We start from the raw sequence: 22,682 nt of genomic DNA on the forward strand, positions 1-22,682 counted from the left end.
TACTCATTTACTCAGAAGGAATGACCCCTGAGTTCAGAGAGGGTGACCACACAATCCAAATAATGTATACAGTGGTACCTCGGGTTACATACACTTCAGGTTACAGACTCTGCTAACCCCGAAACACAGTGGTACCTTGGGTTACATATGCTTCAGGTTACATACGCTTCAGGTTACAGACTGCACTAACCTAGAAATAGTACCTCGGGTTAAGAACTTTGCTTCAGGAGGAGAACAGAAATCGTGCTCCAGCGGTGCGGCTGCAGTGGGAGGCCCCATTAGCTAAAGTGGTGCTTCAGGTTAAGAACAGTTTCAGGTTAAGAACAGGCCTCCGGAACGAATTAAGTACTTAACCCGAGGTACCACTGTACTCAGAAGTAAGTCCTATTGAATTCAGTGGTGTGTTGGGACGCGGGTGGCGCTGTGGGTTAAACCACAGAGCCTAGGACTTGCCGATCAGAAGGTCGGCGGTTCGAATCCCCGCAACAGGGTGAGCTCCCGTTGCTCGGTCCTGTTCCTGCCAACCTAGCAGTTCAAAAGCACGTCAAAGTGCAAGTAGATAAAAAGGTACTGCTCCGGCGGGAAGGTAAACGGCGTTTCCATGCGCTGCTCTGGTTCGCCAGAAGCGGCTTAGTCATGCTGGCCACATGACCTGGAAGCTGTACGCCAGCTCCCTCAGCCAATAAAGCGAGATGAGCGCCGCAACCCCAGAGTCGGTCACGACTGGACCTAATGGTCAGGGGTCCCTTTACCTTTACTAAATAGGGGTTAGGGTTACACTCTTACTCTCTAGGGGCATATGCCTGAACACCCTCGTCCATTCACAACGTCTGGGGTTCAATCACCTCATCTTCCAATGTCATGTATGCTATCATCTGCCAGCTATGTTCTGTGGAAAAAAATAAATGGTCACAAATTTTGGCATCAGGTATGACAATATTTAAAAGCCCTTTGGGGGGAACATTTCAACCTTCCAGTTCTTTCTGTAAGTGATTCTAGAGAGCTCATCCTAGAGCAATTTCAACAGGAGGCTGCAACATGAAACTGCTGAGTTACAAGCTATCAAGAGGTTCCACACTATCACATCTGATTGAATCGAGATAAAGGATGTTTAATTCAAATTTGTTCATTTCCTTGTCAATGTCAGAATGCCTGTGTTATCAACAACTTGCTTATGTTACATAATTATCACTGCCTGTGTTTCTCTGCATTTCATGCAGTTAAGGCAGACATTCATTTATCACCCTGATTTCTTAGTTCCAGTAGGCAACTCAAGCACCAAAGCATGACGTCACTGGTATGGCAGAACAGAGGCAACGTGTGTATTCCTGCATGGACCTGGGAACGTAAAGCATTTCCATTCACACTTCCTATACTTCTACATGCTGGCGCTCAGCAGCTGTGGCCATCCAGTGATTCACTAATACCAGGCCACAGGAGAACAAGGTGGTAGAAAGCACATATTTTTGCATTCAAAATGTTCCTGGTTCAATCGCTAGCACCTTTTCATCCAGAGCTGGTACCTCTCTGAGGTAGTTTCCAGGTTATCTGCTTATTGAGTATTCATCCTGCTTTCTTTGCAGGGAGATTAGATGACATCAGATATTTCTTAAGCATTCATTCTGCTTTGTTTGTCGGGAGATCACAAGATGTTGTGTCAAGCAGTTGCTGCCCCATATCAGCCCAGATACATGCTATTGGGCTAGTTATGCGTGCTTTCTGAGTGACACATCGTTTCCCACCAGGGAAAATGAAAAGCTAGCTAAAGTTGAGATGGTGACAGGGAAAAGAACACAAATTTGTGGCCAGCCTGCTGAAAACAACAGCTCTTGCAAAAGCTAACGTGGATATGCTCTCTTATTACATACCACTTCCAGAACATAGCACCTTTCAAGGTAATACTTTCAAGGCAATACTTTCAAGGTAATACCTTGAAAGGTGTTACCTTACTTGTCATATCGCCCATGGCCACGCAGGCAGGCAGGCTTTGTTCCTCGGCAACCTGCTTCCAGGAACTCCAGAATTCTCACAGGTCACCATGTGCCTGAAGGACACTGTGTTGAACCAAAGGTGAAATTTTCCAGAAGCTCTGCAAACGCCATCTTGGTATTCAGGATAACCCTACAATTAATTGGTAGTCGTTGCAAGAATGAGCTCATATATGTTTATGTTCCCTTGCTTTGATGTATGCTAACGAGCTTGCTTTGATGTATACTAATGAATTTGCTTTGATGCTGCGCTTATCTGTGGACCTTGGGATGCTGGGCTCTAGGCCCAGAGAGGGGAGAAGCTTTGGACAGTTGCCACCTATGGCCTCACCAGCCAGGTGTGAGGGGAGGTTCTGGACAAATTGACGCAAGCTGTCTTTTGTGTAATTAATGCTTAGCATATTAGCACTTTGCAAGCAGGTCATGATGACCTCTCTCTGTTGCTGTTTCCATCCCATGTCTGTAAAGACTGTGAGGCTCTGCATGCTGTGTTGTGAGTTTATACCTTTCTTTTAATAAAGCACTTAGAAGAGGCCATTCTGGAGTTGTCTCCATCCTTCTTTGGTATCCCTGCATCAAACCACTTTGGGCCTGCAGCTCAGAACAGACATAGCATATTCTTCTCCTAGTTTCTATGTAGGTGAGGGTAGGGGACTCAGTTTCAGGAGCTGAATGCAGCTCTCCAGCCCCCTTGGGACTTTCTGCAGCCCCCCTCCCCCCCCCCCATCACACACAGACATCCTCTACTGGCCCTGCTTTGCACCCTCATAGAGTCTTTTTGCCTGGCCTGATTGCTACAATGAAGTTTGATAATGCTTCTTGCATGCCTGGATGGAGGAGAAAGCGTGTGCACAAGCAAGCCTACTGTACGAAGGTAAAATTTACATTAATTGGTCTGCCCAGTTTTGCCTCTGGCCGCGCCCACCATTGGCATATGCCAAGAAGGTAGGTCTTTGAGAAAGGTGTTCCCCACCCTGGCATCAGGCTGTTATCGTTTTCCAACTCTGTGAAGTAGTCATTTCAATGGATAGTTATTATCACCACTTCTCCAAGCCTGCAAACTGACCCTTGAACAGCTTCAACCCCCCCCCCCAAAAAAAATTCCCTCCAACACCTGAAACTGTTCAGGTGGATCAAAATTCTGCTAGGGGCGAACATACATTTCCCTTGCTTCTGCTCCTTCTACATCCTTTCCCTTTCTGAAAATGGTAGGAGCACCAGAAGAGACTGGCTGCTGCATCAGTCCCAAGGTCCATGTAGCCCACAGTCCTGCTGTCACTGTGGCCAGCTGGATGCCAGGGGGAAGCCTGAAAGTGCAACCTGAGCACAACAGCACTCTTCCCACTTGTGACTCCCAGCAAGTCACAGGTATATTGCCTCTTACAGTGGAGGGACAACACATCATGGCTATTGACAGCCTCCTTTTCCATGGAGTTCTGATTTCCTTCGAAAGTCACCTAAGCTGGTGGCCACCATTGCATCTAATGAGAGCCAATCCCATAGTTCAACTGTGCACTATGTGAAGAATTACTTTTCCTTTGCTTGCTCTGAATTGTCTGAATGATGCTGTGCCTTGTCCAGAGCAGGTACATGAAGGCAACCCCAACTCAGAAATGGAAACCCACACAAAGCCTAGAAGGACCAGGACTCAGTCTTGGAGCATCTGCTTGCATGCAGAAGCTCCCAGGTCCAGTCCCTCATTTCTCCAGGTAGGGTTGAAAGATCCCCTGCCTCAGACTCTGGATAGCTGTTGCCAGTCAGGCTGGACAATACTGGGCAAGGTAATCTAATGGTCTGATTCTGTATAAAGCCAGCTTCTTGTTTTCCTAACGCCCAGAGGCTGCAGCTTATATTGGTCTCTTAATGAATTAAAGGGCAGAGTGCAGTCTTTCGATGCCATACTCAAGCGGCAAAGAGTCTTAATGGCACTTAACAGACTGGCAGTTCTTATCACTGTCAGCATGGACAAAGACTGAGCTAGAAGTCAGCTTCCTATGTTCCCCTCACCCCCAACCCTGAGCCAAGCACAATCTCCCAAGAGTCAACCACAACCACAAAAACACTGCCCAAGATGGTGGTACTTTCATAGTATACTTTTCATCTTCCTTTTTATTGAAGAAAGTTTCTTATTCCATGAATGAAATGCAGCAACAGAGACACAAACAAAAGAGGGGATGGGGAAATTCCAGACACCAGTTCCCACCACCCTGGATATGCCCCCCACGCCTCCCTTCACCTGCATCCCAGTCCAGACAGCTCTGCAGCCCTGGACAGAAGAGGAGGAGCATCAGGCATAGTCTGTCCCTGGCAAACAGTGGGCATTCTTCCTGTAGCGCCCGGTTGGTGCCCCTGTTTTCAGCAACACAGATCAGAGCTGGGAACAGTCCAGCCCATTCCCAATTCCACAGGCTGCAGCACTCAGCTGCGACTCACTTCCCATCAGAGTCGTGGCTAGCAGGGGGGGCTTGGCTCTTCTCTCCTTCCTCCCATTCCTCCTCCTCCTCCTCTGACCAGCTCAAGCTGTCGTCGGACTCCTCTTCCAGATGAGCTCCTCTGGCTTTCTGGCTTTCCAAGCTGTCTGTCTCCAGCTGTTGCTGCTGCCGCAACATTTGTGATTTGCCCTGGGGGTGCTCCAGCCTAGCCCAGGTGACAGCGTTTTCCTTCTTCAGGGTAATTTCCACTTTGGAGGGCAACATGTTCAAAAAGCTCTTCTCCACATTGATGACCTGGAGAGGAGAAGAGTGCCATTTAATGAATACTGCTCTGACTCTCTGCTGTCACAGAGCCAAGGCATAGTATGGTATAGAGCTGGCCCTAACGTTAGGCAAAGGAAGGCAACTGCTTCAGGCAGCAGATTATCGGAGGGCAGTCATCATGGCTAGTAGCCTCTTGTAGGAGCCAGCATCATGGCTTCTGGAACCTTTGGCTGCAGGCAGAGGAGAACTTCTGAGGGAAAGAAGGGAGGGATCCAATGACTGGACACACTAGGCAGCATGTTTATAGCTGTGCCATGCTATAAGGTCTGCTATGCGAGTGGAGGGCATGTTTAGGCTTCTCCACTGTAGCCAAACTGTGGAACTGCAAGGTAACTGTATTTTTCCTGTGTGTTTAACAGCTGCTCATGGAGTAGGAATTCAATAGCTTTAGCTGTCGTTGCACCCTCAACACAGGCCCCGTCCCACATATTTTTTTCATTTTTTAAAAAAATTATAGTTTGTTACCAAGTGAAGCAACCCAAAACTTACCCCCCAGAGATCCAACTCTGCCTGGAAAACCTTATCTCCTTCGAAAGTAATATGAATGTCCAGCTGCAGGAAGGGGGATAAAAAGAGGAGGCAACTTCAGTACAATTTTGTCCTGCTGTAGGACCCCCACTGCCACTCCCAGGGCTTTTTTTTCCAGCTGGAACTCACCAGAACTCAGTTCTGGCCCCTCTCAGATGGGCACCATTGCCATTATAAGAGAAAAAAGGCAGGCGTTCATGGTGAGTTCCGGCACCTCTTTTTCTAGAAAAATAGCACTGACCACACCCATCTCATTTTGGAGAATACAATGATCGCACATTCGCCATGCAGGCCAGCACTGCACTCAGCAGCGCCAAGGTTGCTCCAAGGGGCAGATAGCCCTCCTCAGGGCAATGTCTGCCCTTCCTTACCGTTGTGCGGTTGGCCTTCACAGAGCTGAGATTTGGCAGAGGGGTCTTGGCATAGATGGTCACCACCACTTGGCTGCCGGTTTGGTGCCAGTCCTGCCGGCAAGAGACCAACTTCTTGTCCTGCTGCCAAAAAGAGCCAGTTAACATTCCCACCTGCCCACTTCCTATTTATGGAGCAGCCACTTCCCTCAAGGCAGGTGGGCCTTGAAAGGTTGGTGGGGGGAGGGTATCTTAGCTGCAAAGCAAGGGTGAAGACAGGCAAGGAGCCCCTTTTCATAGGAAGCCCAGTAAGCACACTGAGGTGGTTGACGAGCAGAGGAGGGGGGTAATTTTCTTTCTTTCTTTTTTGCATTTTAATGAGAAACTAACCTAATTCGCACTTCTCAACCCAATTCCTGAACTAGAACACAGCTATCCTTCAAATGTGAACTTCACATTTTGCAAAGCATTTCTCTAGCCAAGCAATGTGTGTAAGAGGGGCAAGTATGTGTCAAAATGCATGTACAGTGGTGCCTCGGGTTAAGTTATTAATTCGTTCCGGTGGTCCGTTCTTAACCTGAAGCACCACTTTAGCTAACGGGGCCTATTCTTTTCCCCCCTGAAAGAGTCTTATCACAACCCTCCTACATCACATCTACTTTCACCATCACGTGCAACATTAAAATACATTTCATACTATTAACTCACTTAAGGTGCAGGCTCTCAATCTCCTTTAATGGATTACTTTGTGTGTGTGAAGGTCATGGGGAAGAAGTGAATGACCAGCACTTCCAAGTACAGTGGTACCTCAAGTTAAGTACTTAATTCGTTCTGAAGGTTCGTTCTTAACCTGAAACTGTTCTTAATCTGAGGTACCACTTTAGCTAATGGGGCCTCCCGCTGCTGCCACGGCGCAATTTCTGTTCTCATCCTGAAGCAAAGTTCTTAACCCGAGGTACTATTTCTGGGTTAGTGGAGTCTGTAACCTGAAGCATATGTAACCCGAGGTACCACTGTATATATGTGAGAACAACGCATGAAATCCCATCAAAACACCTTGCAGAAATGTGTGCATTGCTCAAAACCGCATGCAAAAATAGGTTTGTTGGGAGAAATTGACACCAGCCCGCTGATTAATTTTAATGGGGATTTTTAAAAATCCAGAAATTTCTGCGGACATGTGGGGAGCTGAATTTAAGAAATGGAGGGAGGAGAGGGGAGAGAGACTGAGAAAACTGAAATGGAGAGATTTGCCCATCCCTAACAGGGGACCAGAGGAGCGTGTGTTCCTCACCTGCTTCTTCACCCAGGTGTGCTTCCCTCGGCTGCAACCCTTTTGCTCCAGGAATGCTGTGAAGTCGGTGGTTTTCATTCCACAGCAGCTCCAGTATTTCATGCTGGGAGGGTGGGGGATCAAATGAACCGATAGGAGAGAGAAGCACAGGAAAGAGGCTGAGAATTAAGCCACCCCTGAATTCTTGCCTTGATCCTACTTTGGCTATTTGAGTGTAGCAAATTGTTCCTAAGCTGGCTGGTTGCCAACAGAAGATTGGAAGACTGGAGGGACATATACACACACACAGCATTTAGTTAAACTAAATAACTCATTCCCACAGGAGGCAGGGATGGTCATGGACTTGGATGGCTTTAAAAGAAGATTGAAAAAATTCATGGAAGAGGATAAAGCTATCAAGGGCTTTCCAGCCATGATGGAAGCTGTGCTCTGACTCCACAGCTGGAGGCAGCGATGCTTCTGAATATCAGTTGCTGGAAACTTCAGGAAGGAGGAGTGTTTGCAGGTTTCCCAAAGGGGCATCTGGTTGGCCACCGTGAGAACAGAATGCCGACTCTTCTTATGTTGGGTTGCCATATGTCACGCCCAGAATACTGCAGCCGAAAGCAGAATCTGGGCGGAAATCAGCTAAATGTTCGGGGAAATCTGCATGTATGGCAACTGATGTCAGCAGTGTTGTTCTTGCCCATGTCCCTCAAAAAATAGCTCAAAAATGTCCAATTATTTTGTGACAACTTTGGGCTTTTCACTGATGGGGAAAAATGAGCTCTAATGGGCATTTAGGCTACTTTTTGTCACAAGCTGCCTTGGAATGCATCATCCTCACTAGAATCTACAGGATGGGGGGAGACAGAAGCTTGATTGACTGGAGTGAGCACAGGGAAAGCATGTGCATGAGGTGAGCTCTATTAAGCAGAAGTATTTGGGGGAGGAGTCCTGGATTTCGCCAGATATGGATTGGGGTCCAGTGCTTTGTGCTTGATTCCGCACCCAGGAACAACCTGCTTGAGCTGTACGAGTATGATAAAAGAGCTCCAAGGGTATTGCACCCTGCAGGAACAGAATAGCCTGTGCACCAGAACACAACTGCTGACAAAGAGAAACTGTCCTCCAGCTGGCCAGCATGGGTTGAACATGGGAGACGAAGCACCCCATGATCCCACAGGCAGGGCTGGAGGAATTATGCCTTACCCTTCGTGGAAGACAGGCACCCCAGGGTGGAATGTGCAGGTCTCCCTATCGCTTTCTTCTCCCTGGTAAACCTGGAAGATAAGCCAGGGCAGAAAGGTCAGCCAAGCAGCCTTGCGGGAGGCAGAGGCGGCCAAACCATCTCTCTGCTGGCCAGAGAAGCCCCAGGCCCACCCTTTGCTTCCTGATGCACGAGCCACAGCCGCAGGCTCCATTTCCCAGCAGGAATCTTGTTTGGAGTGGAGAAACCATGGATCAAGGCCAATGGTGGCTGGTGTCCTTTGGGATTGGCAGGTGGCATGGAGCCCAACAGTAGGTGGTGCCAGAGCCAATGAAAGACAGAAGCAAGAAATTCCACCTCTGTCCCCATCCTTCCCGCTGCTGACCTTCAGCATTGAGACCTAGGAAGAGGAAACTGAGCAGCCTCCACAGATTGGGCTCTAGGCTTGAGGCAACCTTCCTCAATGTTGTACCCTCCAAACGTTGGACTGCAACTACCACAAGAGACTGTGTGGTATAGCAGTTAGAGCACTGAACTAGGTGGGGGCCAGGTTCAAAGGCCAATTTTGCCATGAAGCTCACCGAGTAGCTCAGGGCCACTCCCTGCCTCTCAGCCTAACCTACCTCACAGGGTTGTTGTGGGGATTAAATGGAGGGGGGAACCACGTAAGCTGCCTTGAGCAACTTGGAGAAAGAGGTGGGATGTGAATGCAGCAAATAAATAGATAAACTTGGCGCCCTCCAGATGTGGTCGGACTACAAGTCCCATGAGCTCCAGCCACACCTTTCCCTGGTTCTGTGAAATGTGTGTGAACTGGCTCATCCTCAGCTCTAAATTCTATGCTAGAGAAATATCCCAGAAACCCCATCCCTTTCACAGTCGGACAGGGTATAGCAATCTCCCCCAACCTGGTGCCCTTCCAAATGTTGAACTACAGCTCCCAACATATGAGCTGACGATGACGGCTGGGAACCATGGGGGCAGTAGTCCAAAATGTGCGGCTGGGGTAGGTTGCCTTAAGGTTTGGTCAGAAGTTCACATCGGAGATGCAAAGTCTCAGAGCAGAGGGTGTAAATGAAAGGCGGGGGGACCAGTATTGGAAATCTGAGAAAACTCATGGAAAGAGAGCACAGGCTTGAGGAGACATGCCGGGAGTTTAGAAAGGGAGGGGCAGACCCAAACACAGGACTCACCGCCTTGCAGCCAGAGTTCTTGCAGGTGGTGCCAGCGCTCACCTCCAGGGAAGCTACTATGGGGAGGCACAAATGCAAAGTCAGGCAAATTTCTTGAGGGCACTTTGCAAACACCCAAATGACAGGCCACCCCACCCACTTCTAAGAGCTTAGCCCTATTGGCTCTGCAAAGTGCAATCCACTGCGGTTGGTTAAAGTCCAGGGAGATCCTATGCTAACTAACAGCCCTGAGCTCATAGATCTGGGTGACTGATTTGCTGTGCGCTGCTATCAGACCCATAAAAAAGGGAGGTGGGCAGGTGAGCCTGTCGATGCTCAGCACAAAGGCAGAAACCCCAAACACCCCTGTAATAAAGCTCATGTTCTATTCCTCAGTGCCGTATTGGATACCAAGAGTTTACATTTTTATCCAGCAGAGCAACAGGTAGCCACCGCAGGCTCCCGCTTGTAACAGAAAGGGAACCCAGCTCAGGTTTTCTAAAATGAAAACATGTGGTTGCTCAAACTGCTTGGACTTCTTGACCGTGGGCCTTAAACAAGATGGGGGAGCCCCCTGCCGCATCTCCACCATATATTTAAAGTGCATAGCTTTCCCCCAAAGAATACTGGGAACTGTAGTTTGTTAAGGGTGCTGGGAATTATAGCTTTGGGGGAAGGGTAATCTACCATTCCAAAGATTCTCTGGGCAGAGCCATGTGCTTTAAACATGTGTCAAATGTGCTTTAAACATTTGCTGCAGATGCAGTCTTATTTGTTTTTTTGGGGGGGTTTTGTCTTTTTTTGAGAGGGGGTTCTGGACATTGTTTGTTTTTATTCTGTGAAAGGGGTATCTTGTGGTGCCCACAACAGTTTCTTAGATTTCCAAATATGCCTGCAGGCACCAAAACTTGGGGGAATCCTTTCCAAGTACAATACCTGTCCTGTACCCCTTTGTAGTTATTTCCCACCTCACCCTCCCAAACCAGCAAGGCTCTTACGAGTGTCTGCTGAGCCTTGAACTGGCGGGTGGTCCTTGCGGGTCAAATCCAGCTTGCTCAGGGCCTGTGCCAGAGATCCGGACACTTTCACAGGCAGCAGCTGTTTAGGCTCATCAGAACTGGAGAACATTAACAAAATAAAAAACAAAAGAGATTTGATGATATATTAAGATTCAGAGTTACTGCCAAGCTTCATCTGAAACAGGGCTCCAAGAAGGTTTTCACCATGTGCCACCCCCTTCACAAAATGCACAGTTCACCTGTGGAATTCCCTGCCCCAGGGCCCCAGGGCTTTAAACAGGAATTAGCCACAGCACCAAAATGGGGCCTTCATACCTGGAGGCAGTCTGCCTCTCAGTGGCAGACACTGGGGCATACAACAAGGAAGGGATGCTGCCTTCACACTCTCCTTGGGGGGAGGGGTTGCAAGAGGCATATGGCTGGCCATCGAGAGGAGCAGCAGGCTAGACTAGAGGGACTCTTGGTTTGATCCAGCAAGAGCCTGTAGCTCAGTAGCAGAGCATCTGCTTTGCATGCAGAAGGTCCCAGGTTCAGCCCCAAATGGCATCTCCAGGTAGGGCTGGGAATGTCTCTGCTCGATGCCCTGGACAGATGCTGTCTATCGGGATAGATGAAACTGAGCTGGATGGCCCAATGGTCTGGCTCAGTATAACAGACCCTCAAGTGTCCCTATTTTCCAGGGACGGTCCCAGATTTACAGAAGCCATCCTGGTTTCGTTTTTGATCCTGGAATGTACTGCTTTTCCTTAAGACATCCCTATTTCCATCAGATAAATGTTGGTTTTGGCTCAGTTATGCAACACTCTCCCCCCAAAAAAACGGAGATAACTATACAACGTTTAAAAGACACATGAAGGCAGACCTGTATAGGGAAGATTTTCTTAATGTTTAATGTTTTAGTATGTTTTTATATGTGTTGGCTAACCAAATCAGATGGTGGGGTATCATTATCATTATTATTGAATAGGATATCTCTATTTTCATTGGATAAATGTTGGAGGGTATGGTACAAGGCAATTTTTTAACCCGTTGCCCCTGGTCCCAGAAGAATGGCCTGCCCTTTCTCCCCACCTCACCTGGGCCTCTCACGCTCCATCATCTCTGCTGACTTTGGCCCCTGGATGATGACCTCAGTGCTTGCCTTGACCTTTGGCTCGCTCGAGGCCTCCTCTGGCTCTGGAGGCTTCTCATTGCTGTGATACCCTTTGGTGCAGCCCTTTGGGGACAAAATGCATAGCGTCCAGCCATAGTTTGAACCTCTCCACAACCGAATCAGGAGGAATACTCAATAAACAGGTCGTCTGGAAGTGCCCAAAGCTGTAGGAACCAGTGGCCCACTAAGGGCCCCTTCACATGTTACAAAATACCTCTGCATAAGGCACATGATGTGTCCATGTACTTGTAAGCAAAGGAGCACGCCCATATGCCACATTGCCACAGCATGTTAGTAGCACTCATTTATATTGTGAGGAAGATCTCTCCTGTCCTTGAAAGTGAGCGCTCTCCTATTCCATGCACTGGCTGCTTACGTCTGCATGCACATTCATGTGAGTGTCTGCCATAAGAGATGGAGGTGGGGGCCATAGTTCTGTGGTAGACCACCTGTTCTGCACGCAGAACATCACAATTCAGTTCCCAACATCTCCCCTGTAAAAGGATCTCAGTTGCTAAACTACCAAGCAGAAAGAAAATATTAGGCTAGGTGGTCCAGTTGGCCTGATTTAGGAAAGCTCAGCTTTATATGTTCAAGATGTGACAGGTTGATCTAATGCTCGTCAATATAACATGTCACCATCTGCTACCTTTGCTGAACTAACCATTTTAATTTAGCTGTTTTGCTAGTGCTTGTTTGGCTGCTTTCCAGTTGTTAATTACCTGCTCTAAGCCTTTGAGATGGGATGGGGCCATAGCTCAGTGGCAGAGCATCTGTTTTGCATGCAGAAAGTCCCGGATTCCATCCCTGGTGTCTCCAAGTAGGGCTGAAAGAGATCCCTAAACCCTGGAGAGCCATTGACAGTCCATGTAGACAATATTGAGCTAGATGGACCAATGGTCTGGCTGAGTATAAGGCAGCTTCCTATGACTCTAAGGGTCAGCAGGTTGGATATTTACATAAAGGCAATGGTCATCAGAACATCTGCCTGAATCTCCAACATAGGGCTCATACAGTTCAAAGAAATTCACCCAAAAGAGTGGCGCACCAGAGATCGGTCAAAACTCACTTGGCTCACAGGAGCCAGCACTATGGGGTGAAGGGGAAGATCCAATGCGCACAGAACACACCTTTATGGAGAGGAATTCTGAGAAGTCGGTGGTTCGTTTCTTGCAGCAAGACCAGCCCTGGGAGGAATAACATAGGGGTAAGTCTTCCATTTCACAAACACAGCAACCCACAAATGGTTACCAGAGGCAACTAGAAATTTAATACTGGTTTATTTTAATACTGGAGTTTATTTCATCTGACAAAGTTAAAAAAAGAGGAGTAGTGATTTATGCAAAGGAGAGACTATCACCGAAATTCATTTTTAAAGACGATCAAGGAAGATTTGTGGCAATTGAAATTCAAGTTCAAGGAGAGAAATTTTTGATAGTAGGAATTTATGCACCGAATGAGGGGGAATCTGAATTCTTTAAAAAGTTGCATGAGACCTTAATGGACTATTTGGATTACAATCTGATCTTGATGGGGGATATGAATGGAGTAGTATCTACAAATATGGATAAGGCACAAAGACAGGTAGTCACCAAGGATGGTAGACTACCGAAAACATTTTTCGAGATGACAGATAACTTGGACTTAGTTGATACTTGGAGAACAAAGAATCCCTTGGGAAGAGAGGGAACCTTCTTTTCTGAAGCCAAGATGACATGGACTAGAATTGACCAAATATGGGTAACTAGAGGAATGGCACCAAAGATAAAGAAAGTGGAAATTTGTCCAAAAACCTGCTCCGACCATAATGCTGTAAGGATGGAGATGAAACCAATATCAACTGGCTCCTTCAGATGGCGGATGAATGACACCTTATTCAGAGATGAAGAAGTGTATAAAAAGGCCCAAAAAACCTTGAGAGACTATTTTGAGATAAATATGAATACTAATGTAGAAAAAAGAGTAATCTGGGACGCAAGCAAAGCGGTCATGAGAGGGTTTCTGATACAACAGAATGCAATAAAGAAGAGAAGCCAAAATGAGAAGAAAGATAAAATTTTGGAGAAAATAAAAGAAAGTGAGAAGAAATTGAGAGCAAAACCAAAGTCGCAGGAGATTTTGAGAGAAATAAAGTTATATCAAGTACAATATATGGAAATGATGAATCAGGAAATAGAATGGAAAATTAAACAAATGAGACAAAAAACATTTGAATCAGCTAATAAATGTGGGAAATTGCTGGCTTGGCAAATGAAAAAAAAGACAAAAATTAAATACTATCACAAATTTAGAAGTGGAAGGAAAGAACATACACAACCCAACTGAGATTAGAAACTGTTTCCAGAGGTACTTTAAACAATTATACACACAAGGGCCACAGAAAGAAATGGACATAGATCGATTTCTGAAGACAAATGGATTACAAAAAATCTCTCAAGAAAGTAAATTAATGTTGAATTATAAAATATCTGAACAGGAAGTAGAAGGTGCCATTCAAAATATGCAATTAGGCAAATCTCCAGGACCGGATGGGCTGACTTCTAGATACTATAGATCCTTGAAAGAGTGGTTAGTACAACCTTTGAAGGAAGTCTGCAATGAAATATTGGAAGGGAAAAGGGCACCAGAGTCGTGGAAAGAAGCGTATATTACACTTATACCGAAAACAGAGACTGAAAAGATTCAGCTTAAGAACTACCGCCCCATATCATTACTTAATGTGGATTACAAAATTTTTGCAGACATTTTGGCCAAGAGATTGAAAAAAGTGTTGATGGAAGAGATTCATAAAGACCAAGCGGGCTTTCTCCCGGGAAGACACTTGTCTGACAATTTGAGGAATATAATTGATATTTTGGAAAAGCTAGAAGTGAACATAAATACTAAAGCAGTTTTGATATTTGTGGACGCGGAGAAAGCTTTTGATAATATCTCTTGGAGTTTTATGAAGAAGAACCTACAGGGGATGGGGGTAGGCCAAGGCTTTGAAAACGGTATAAGTGCAATTTATTCAGAACAAAAGGCTAAACTAATTGTAAATAATGTGGTGACGGAAGAATTTAAGATAGAAAAAGGGACAAGACAAGGTTGCCCAATTTCCCCATTGCTTTTTATATCGGTCCTGGAGGTTTTGCTGAATATGATTAAAAGGGACCAGTTGGTTAAAGGTATACAGGTCGGAGCTAAACAGTACAAATTGAGAGTATTTGCAGATGACTTAGTATTGACATTACAGGAGCCAGAATCTAGTACCAAAAGGGTTTTAGAACTAATTCAAGAATTTGGTCAGGCTACAGGATTTAAACTGAATAAGTTAAAAACCAAGGTTTTAGAGAAAAATTTAACATCGATTGGGAGAGAGAGGTTTCAGAATGAGACAGGCTTGACAGTGGTTAAGAAAGTGAAATACCTGGGGATTAATATGACAGCTAAAAATGGGAACTTATTTAAAGACAATTATGAAAAATGTTGGACGGAAGTGAAAAAAGACTTAGAAATTTGGTCAAATTTGAAGCTTTCACTGCTAGGCCGTATTGCTGCGATAAAAATGAATGTATTGCCTAGAATGTTGTTTTTGTTTCAAACATTGCAAATTGTGGACAAAATGGACTGTTTCAAGAAGTGGCAGAGAGATATTTCTAGATTTGTCTGGCAGGGCAAGAAGCCCAGAATAAAATTTAAGATATTAACTGATGCAAAGGAAAGGGGTGGATTTGCCCTGCCAGACTTTAAACTTTATTATGAACTTTCTGCTGGTTGAAAGAATGCCTGCTTCTTGAAAATACAGACATTTTGGATTTAGAAGGTTTTAACAACGTATTTGGATGGCATGCATATTTGTGGTATGATAAGGTCAAAGCACATAAAGCATTCAAGAATCATATTGTCAGGAAAGCATTGTTTAATGTCTGGATAAGATATAAGGATTTATTGGAAAACAAAACCCCAAGGTGGTTGTCACCGATGGAAGCAAAAGCACAGAAAAAGCTCAATATGGAGGCCAAGTGGCCGAAATATTGGGAAATTCTGGAACAAGAGGGAGATAGACTGAAATAGCAGAGTTTTGAGAAACTAAAAAACAAAGTGCGAGATTGGCTTCATTATTATCAGATAATGGAGGCATATAATTCGGACAAGAAAATTGGTTTCCAGGTGGAAAAATCAAAATTAGAAACAGAACTGTTAGAACCCAAAACTAAGATTTTGTCAAAAATGTATAACTTGCTGTTGAAATGGAATACTCAGGATGAAACAGTGAAATCTGCTATGATTAAATGGGCACAAGATGTTGGACATAACATAATGATGGCTGACTGGGAACAGTTATGGACCACAGGTATGAAGTTTACGGCATGCAATGCCTTAAGAGAGAATATTATGAAAATGATATACAGGTGGTACATGACCCTAGTCAAGCTTGCAAAAATCTATCATTTGCCCGATAATAAATGTTGGAAATGTAAAGAAACTGAAGGTACATTCTTTCACCTTTGGTGGACGTGCCCAAGGATTAAGGCTTTCTGGGAGATGATCTATAATGAATTGAAAAAGGTATTTAAATATACCTTCTTGAAGAAACCAGAGGCCTTTCTCCTAGGCATAGTCGGCCAATTGGTGCCAAAGAAGGATAGAACTTTCTTTATGTATGCCACAACAGCAGCAAGAATACTAATCGCAAAGTATTGGAAGACACAAGATCTACCCACTCTGGAAGAATGGCAGATGAAGGTGATGGACTATATGGAACTGGCGGAAATGACTGGCAGAATCCGAGACCAGGGAGAAGAGTCGGTGGAAGAAGATTGGAAGAAATTCAAAGATTATCTACAGAAATATTGTAAAATTAATGAATGATAGAATGATGTTGGATAGAAATTAAGTGGTTTTCAGCTGTAATGCTATAAGGGAATATGAAAAATGGATTATTAATAGGTAAAAATTTAACGTTACAATATTTTAAGATTAAAGACTAGGATAAACAAAGAGGGTAAGGATTTGCTGAACCAACAAACCGAACTGGAATACAAAAAAGGGAGGCGTGAGGAGGTCCGGGAAACAAGCTAATGAAAAATAAGTAATGGAAAGATTGAGTTGTTTTTAACCATTTTTATTTTGTATTTTCTTCTTTTTTTATTTTTATTTTGTAATATTTTGAAAATTTCAATAAATATCTTATAAAAAAAAATATAGAAATTTAATACTGGTGTCTGGCGGGGAAAACCTGTGTGCGCTTTTACAGCCAGAGGAGTGGCATATTTTCTTTTTTAACCACCAGTAACACCAGGGGGGCAGGGCAACAAGTCCCAGAATGCAGTATTGATGCTGGGAGGACAGGGGCATTTTTTGCAAACTCATCCCTCCATTTCCCAGTCCTCACAGTAAACGGTGGGCACAGGACAGATGCTCTTAATTCACAGCCGTGGAGCATGAAGTGAGAAAGCCAAGTTCACATCCTCAGCGTACATTGAACAGTTCCCTGGAGAACTGCAGGAACTGCAGTTTGTTAAGGTTCCTGAGAACTGCAGCTCTGTGAGGGAGGGGGTCTTCTATCATTGGCAGACTTGGATGGCGCCAAAATTTGCACACACACCCAGCCCTCATGCTGCTTTCACAAAATTGGGTGAGGGGGCAGTTCTGCTTTGGGAAAGAGGCATGAGGTTCTGGCAGGGCCCTGGAGCCCTCCCAAGCTCCCATAGCACCCCAAAGTTGGGAATGCATTAACTAGGTTTTGGGAAAGAGACACTGTCAGAGTCTCACACCTTCTTTCCAAAGCCTAGTGCCTCTGCCTTCTCTCCTTCCCTTGCACAGCCCTAAATCCTCCCTTGCTCCTAGCAACTCACAGTCAGCACCCTTAACAAACTACAGTGCCCAGGGGTCTTTGGGGGGAGCCATGACAGGTTAAGGTGGTATGATAGGAATTCCAAGGGCTGCTAAGGCCAGCCAAAATGTAAAGCAACAGGATGCCTCCCCCCATACACACAAATACCTGATCAACAACCTGCTATTCTTATGCCTTATGCCAGTCTCTCCAGACCCCACTGCCCAGACCCTGTGCAATCCTATGCAAGGATGTGGCACTGCAGTGGTGATCTTCAGCCCATTGCCCTGCCCTGCTCAACCAACTCACCTTCAAGGCATCATGGAAGATGGGTAAACCCGGGTGGTAGAGGCAGGAGTCTGAGAGCGGGAAACAAAAATGGTAGAAGTCAACAGTTCAGCCAGAATCATAGAGTTGGAAGGGACCTTGAGGATCATCTATTCCAACCCGCTGCAATGCAGGAATAAGCTGATGTCCCATACGGGGATCAAACCTACAACCTTGGCATTATCACCACCACACTGTCCAGGCTCTCATCTTACTGGATCAGGCCAAAGGCTCATGTAGCCCTGCATCCCATTATCACAGTGGGCAACTGGATCCCTTTGTGAAGTCTGCAAGCGGTATTACTTTTCTCACCCCTGGCCCCTCAGACATCCTTCTCACTGGGCATTCAGGACAATTTGTGCTTGGGACAGTATTGGGGAGTGGTTGTACATGATCCCACTTTTGATGCTGTTCGCACTCGCAAAGGTTCCAGGGTGAACATGTTGCTGCATTTCCAATCTGTGCGTGTCCCATAGCCCCCTGCTGAAATCCTGCAGCTTCTCAAAACACAAACAGTCTAGGGTTTTGTTCAACTTTCGTTGTGCTGTGTTAGTTATCATATTTATTTAAACAAATTACATATCCCTTGACTACAACAGTCTCTATTGTGAGATACAAAAAAAAAAATCAGTTAAAACTAGAAAATCAAATATCCATTGAAGGAAATAACCATGCAGGAAATTATAGATGCAATAAACCAGGCAAAGGCAGGGAAATCACCGGGGCCAGACGCTTCAGGTTACAGCCTCCGCTAACCCAGAAATAGTACCTCAGGTTAAGAACTTTGCTTCAGGATGAGAACAGAAATTGGGCTCCGGTGGCACAGGGCAGCTGGAGGCCCCATTAGCTAAAGTGGTGCTTCAGGTTAAGAACAGTTTCAGGTTAAGAACGGACCTCCAGAACGAATTAAGTACTTAACCCGAGGTACCACTGTAATAGAAGAGAACACAAAATTATTAAAGAACATGTATAACATTCTTTTGGAATGGGAAACAAAAAATGAGGAAGTGAAATCAGTAATAATTAAATGGGCACAAGATATAGGCCACAACATACAATTTGAAGATTGGACAAAACTCTAGAAAGTAAATTTGAAATTCACAGACTGTATATTGTTAAAGGAAAATTATATGAAGATATAAAAATGAGCAGAGGGAATGTTGGAGGTGTAAAGAGGCTGAAGGGACTTTTTGTCGTATGTGGTGGGATTGTAAAAAGGTTAAGGTATACTGGGAAATGATTTACAATGAATTTTTTAAAAAAGTTTAAAATAATATTTGTTAAACAACCAGAAGCCTTCCTGTTGGGCATTTTAGGGCAAGACCTGCCAAAAGAGAAAAGGACACTATTTATGTATGCAATGGCGGTGGCGAGAATACTGCTAGCACAGAACTGGAAGACTGGAGAAATTCCAACAAAAGAACAATGGCAAGAAAAACTGGTGAGTTATGCAGAGATGGTGAAGCTGACACACAGACTTCGGGAAAAGGACAATAGGGATTTTGAAAAAGAGTGGGAACCTTTTATATTATATTTGCAGAAACAAAGGAAGAACATTGATCTGATGGTAGGATTTAAATAAACATTCACAGTTTTATGGATAGGGAATAGGTAATGTAATAAAAGGAAAAAGTATGATATTTGTAGAAGATAGCAGAATATATAAGGAGATAAATAAATCAGAACCGGAAGCCGAGAAAAGTCTAAAAGGGGGGAGGGAGAGATGTTTATGTAATCTGTATGTTATAAGTTTATTGGTAATGCGAGAAAAGAAAAAGTTTTTAAAAATTTAAAAATCCATTGAAGGAGCGTCTCCACCCTCATCGTTCAGTCCAGACACTGAGATCTAGCTCTAAGGGCCTTCTGGGGGTTCCCTCACAGCAAGAAATGAAGCTACGGAGAACCAGGCAGAGGGTCTTCTTGGTGGTGGCACCCGCCCTATGGAATGCCCTCCCATCAGATGTCAAGAAAATGAGTAACTATATAATCTTTAGAAGACATCTGAAGGCAGCCCTGAATCGGGAAGGCTTTTAATGTGTAATGTTGTGTTACGTTTTTATTTATGTTGGAAGCTGCCAAGAGTGGCTGGGGCAACCCAGTCAAATTAGCAGGGTACAAATAATAGATTTATTTATTTATTTATTTATTTAGCCTGCTGGAGTAATAATAATAATAATAATAATAATAATAATAGAGCATTCAGTAGGTGCCAGAGGTTCAACAAGGAGGGGGCCTCTGGCCTCAACAGGAAGGGAATTCCACAAAATTGTGCCCACAATACTAAACACACTGTTCATCTGAGCCATGGGGGGGGCCAGGAACAGTGAGTCCCCCAAAGACCTCTGTGATCAGGTAGGGATATAAGGGATCAGGTCTCCCTAAGGTAACTTGGACCCAGGTGGCTAAGGGCCTTGTAAATTAATACAAAAGCATAGCGCTTGCCCCGGTAGCATGTGGGCAGTCAGCGCAAGCTTTTGAGCTTTGGAATTATGTGCTGGTGAGAATTTATCCCCACTAACTGTCTAGGTGTAGCATTCTGCACCGGCCGAACTTCCAGACCAGGCCTAAGAGTAGACCCACATTGCAATAATCCAATCTATAACAGAAGGGGGGGGGGGCATTTCAACAGCAATAACATGGTAACACTGGGGAAGCATCACAGAACAACTAATAAAACTGAAGGATGTGTGGAGCGTCCACTAATGCACTGTTACTGTCTGTCTTTTCGCTCTGGCAGTGCAACCCTGGCACTGAGCAGGTAAACCAAGACTGTGTATACACCATACATGCTTTCCCCCTAAGGATAATAGGAACTGTAGTTTGCCCAACAGAGAACTACAGTTCCCAGCACCCATAATAAGCTACAGTTCCCAGGGTGAAGCTATGTGCTTTAAGTGTGTGTGTAGCCCAAGAGGTGCTTTTGAAGTAATTCTCTCTGCCTTGGAGACTCCACCTTTTTCCTTCTGGAAGCATACCAATGATACTACAGACTCTGCAGATGACTGAGACATTCTCCTTGCTTGACATGTGCTTTGAATGTGCTGGTTCTAGGGCTCACGGTACCTTTAAAGCAACCCCCACCCCAGAAACCTGGGAGCTGTAGTTTGTTAAGAGTGCTGGGAATTGTAGCTGAGGGGTAAACTACAGTTCCCAGGGTTCCAGTATGTATATGCTTCAAAAGTACGGTGAGTACACAGCCAGAGACAGATCTGCAAGGTCATGTTTTTAAATGCATTTGTTACTTTTGTGTTTTTAAGTGTTTTTAATCATCTTACCCGTAAATTGCCTTGAGACTGTGGTTTAGTTAATCAACGGTAAAGATTAGTAACAATACTGTAATAACAATATATTGTTGTCTTCGGGTTTTTCCCTTACAGAGATTCCTGTCCTGTGAACATTAGGCAGAAATTTAGCCTCTTATCATAGCTCTGGGGTGATCACATCACCTGTTGAACTCGCCGGAGAGGCACAGGAAAGAAAGAAAGCGGTAATACCACACACGCGCACGCGCGCACATGCATACGTGTCAACTGTTAAAGCAACTCTCCTAACTTACACGCACACTTCCTTGCAAACAAACTTCCTGCGGTTCTCCTGAGCGCCGTGGGAACTCGCACGGAGTCACGTGGACATCAGAGGCCGCCCATCGCTGCTCCCGGACCTCTGACTTACCTTGCGTGTTCTTCTCCGGGTCAAACTTCTGACCGCATCCCTTGTTGTAGCAGAGCAAAGCCATCTCCTGGGTCGGGGATCCAGACCCTCACAAAGAAAGGCAGACAGGCAGGCAAGCAGGCAAGCCGGGCCGGCTCTGTCACTGTCCAGCACGCATCCCTGTCAGTCAGAGAGGCTCTCTCGACCGCAACTTTCGGGGCTGGGCGAAAAACGAGCCCTGGCTATCTTTAGCAGGCGGCAAGGGGGAGGGCCCTGCAACCGGAGCCCGGCCCAAAGATGGGCATGCAACCCGTTCGGCCTACCAGAAGCACTGAACAAGCAGGCGTGGATTGCCCCGGCGGGGAGGGCACAGCGCAATGGGGCGGCAGCGGTGGCAGCAGCAGCTGGAGCGCAAGGCAGATGCTCCAGAGACATAAAGGACTGGTCTTCTCCATACTGTAATTCTATGATTCCAAGTGGGATGGGAAAGAAACATCAACGTTGGGATGCGCTGCCCCACTGGCCCCTGACACCTGAGGTGGTTGCCTCACCTTGCCCTGTGGGTGGGCCAGCCTTCTGTGAGGGCTAAACTACAGTTCCCATAATTGCTATTTTTCAGGGAGACTGGATTTGCCTTAAATGTATTGTGTCTGTGTAGCTTTTGTTTCTCTTGCATCTTTGACTTGGCTTCCCAACCCCAATCTGTGGTGCTCAAATCCCCAAACCCCACAATCTTGACATCTTAGGGTTTTTCTAGGAGATGATGCATTTCATACTTTGAACACAAACCCGCAGTGGTTGGGAGGATGCAAGTCCTTACCAGAAGTGGGGGGGGGGGGCGTGGGCAGAGGCAGATTTAGGGTGTGTATGACCAGTTCGGTTGCACTGGGGGCAAAGTCTGGGGGCACCGCGGCGGGGGACGACGACCAAATTTTGGGGTCACAAAAATCACCGCTGAAATTTGAGAATCCAAGGTCTGCCACTGCTGTGGAATCCACTTCCTCAAGATGTAGTGGTGGTAGCTCTCAATTAAGGTGGATTTAAAAAAATAGGCAACTTTGCAGCTGACAACGACTTCCAACCATAATAGCTATGTCCCACCTCCACTGTTGGGGCTGCTAGAGAATCACAAGTGGGGAGAGTAGATTCCCATAGCACTTTTTTTTAAAAAAAAATCTATTCATTGCTTTTACGTCACATTTTTTCTCCAAGCAGCTCAAGGTGGTGTACATACAATTTCTGCCCCTCATTTAATTCCCACAACAACCCTCTGATGTCATTTAGGCAGAGAGGCACAGGCCAGCCTCCAAGTGAGCTTTGTGGCTGAGCAGGGATTCGAACCCTTGTCTCCCTTGTCCTAGTCTGGCACCCTTACCATTACACTACGCTGACCCCTTCTGTTATTACCACTTTGTCATTTTTCACACTGAAGTGTCT

At 45.5% G+C, this 22,682-nt stretch overlaps 2 protein-coding genes across 4 annotated transcripts in view; one reads left to right on the forward strand and one right to left on the reverse strand.

Moving 5' to 3' along the window:
• The window catches only part of ARHGEF6 (Rac/Cdc42 guanine nucleotide exchange factor 6), a 373,875-nt gene that overhangs the window by 252,506 nt on the left and 98,687 nt on the right, over positions 1–22,682 (forward strand). The window lies entirely within an intron of this gene.
• Positions 4,067–21,518, reverse strand: ITGB1BP2 (integrin subunit beta 1 binding protein 2). Of its 3 annotated transcripts, none has more exons than XM_080991050.1 (11): positions 21,267–21,518; positions 17,577–17,626; positions 12,580–12,636; positions 11,373–11,512; positions 10,276–10,394; positions 9,299–9,354; positions 8,108–8,178; positions 6,917–7,019; positions 5,644–5,766; positions 5,234–5,296; positions 4,067–4,714 (listed from the first exon to the last, which is right to left on the reverse strand). In XM_080991050.1, the coding sequence occupies exons 1-11, from the start codon at positions 21,328–21,330 to the stop codon at positions 4,418–4,420; spliced, it is 1,143 nt and encodes a 380-aa protein (XP_080847176.1). In that variant the 5' UTR covers positions 21,331–21,518; the 3' UTR covers positions 4,067–4,417. The 3 variants fall into 3 exon arrangements, with proteins under 3 accessions (XP_080847176.1, XP_080847178.1, XP_080847177.1); XM_080991052.1 differs by having other exon boundaries at positions 9,299–9,351; positions 21,267–21,517; XM_080991051.1 differs by having other exon boundaries at positions 5,644–5,763; positions 21,267–21,515.

The sequence above is a fragment of the Podarcis pityusensis genome (assembly GCF_964106645.2).
Source record: "Podarcis pityusensis genome assembly, chromosome: Z".
Classification (NCBI taxonomy): domain Eukaryota; kingdom Metazoa; phylum Chordata; class Lepidosauria; order Squamata; family Lacertidae; genus Podarcis; species Podarcis pityusensis.

What these genes read in the sequence shown, in the direction of transcription:
- ITGB1BP2 (XM_080991050.1), bottom strand. Translation starts at nt 21,330, where the DNA reads ATGGCTTTGCTCTGCTACAACAAGGGATGCGGTCAGAAGTTTGACCCG. An exon ending in GTGCCTGTCTTCCACGAAGG is followed by an intron (nt 7,020 to 8,107) that starts GTAAGGCATAAT and finishes CCACCCTCCCAG; the next exon opens with CATGAAATACTGGAGCTGCT. An exon ending in ACACCTGGGTGAAGAAGCAG is followed by an intron (nt 5,767 to 6,916) that starts GTGAGGAACACA and finishes TCTTTTTGGCAG; the next exon opens with CAGGACAAGAAGTTGGTCTC.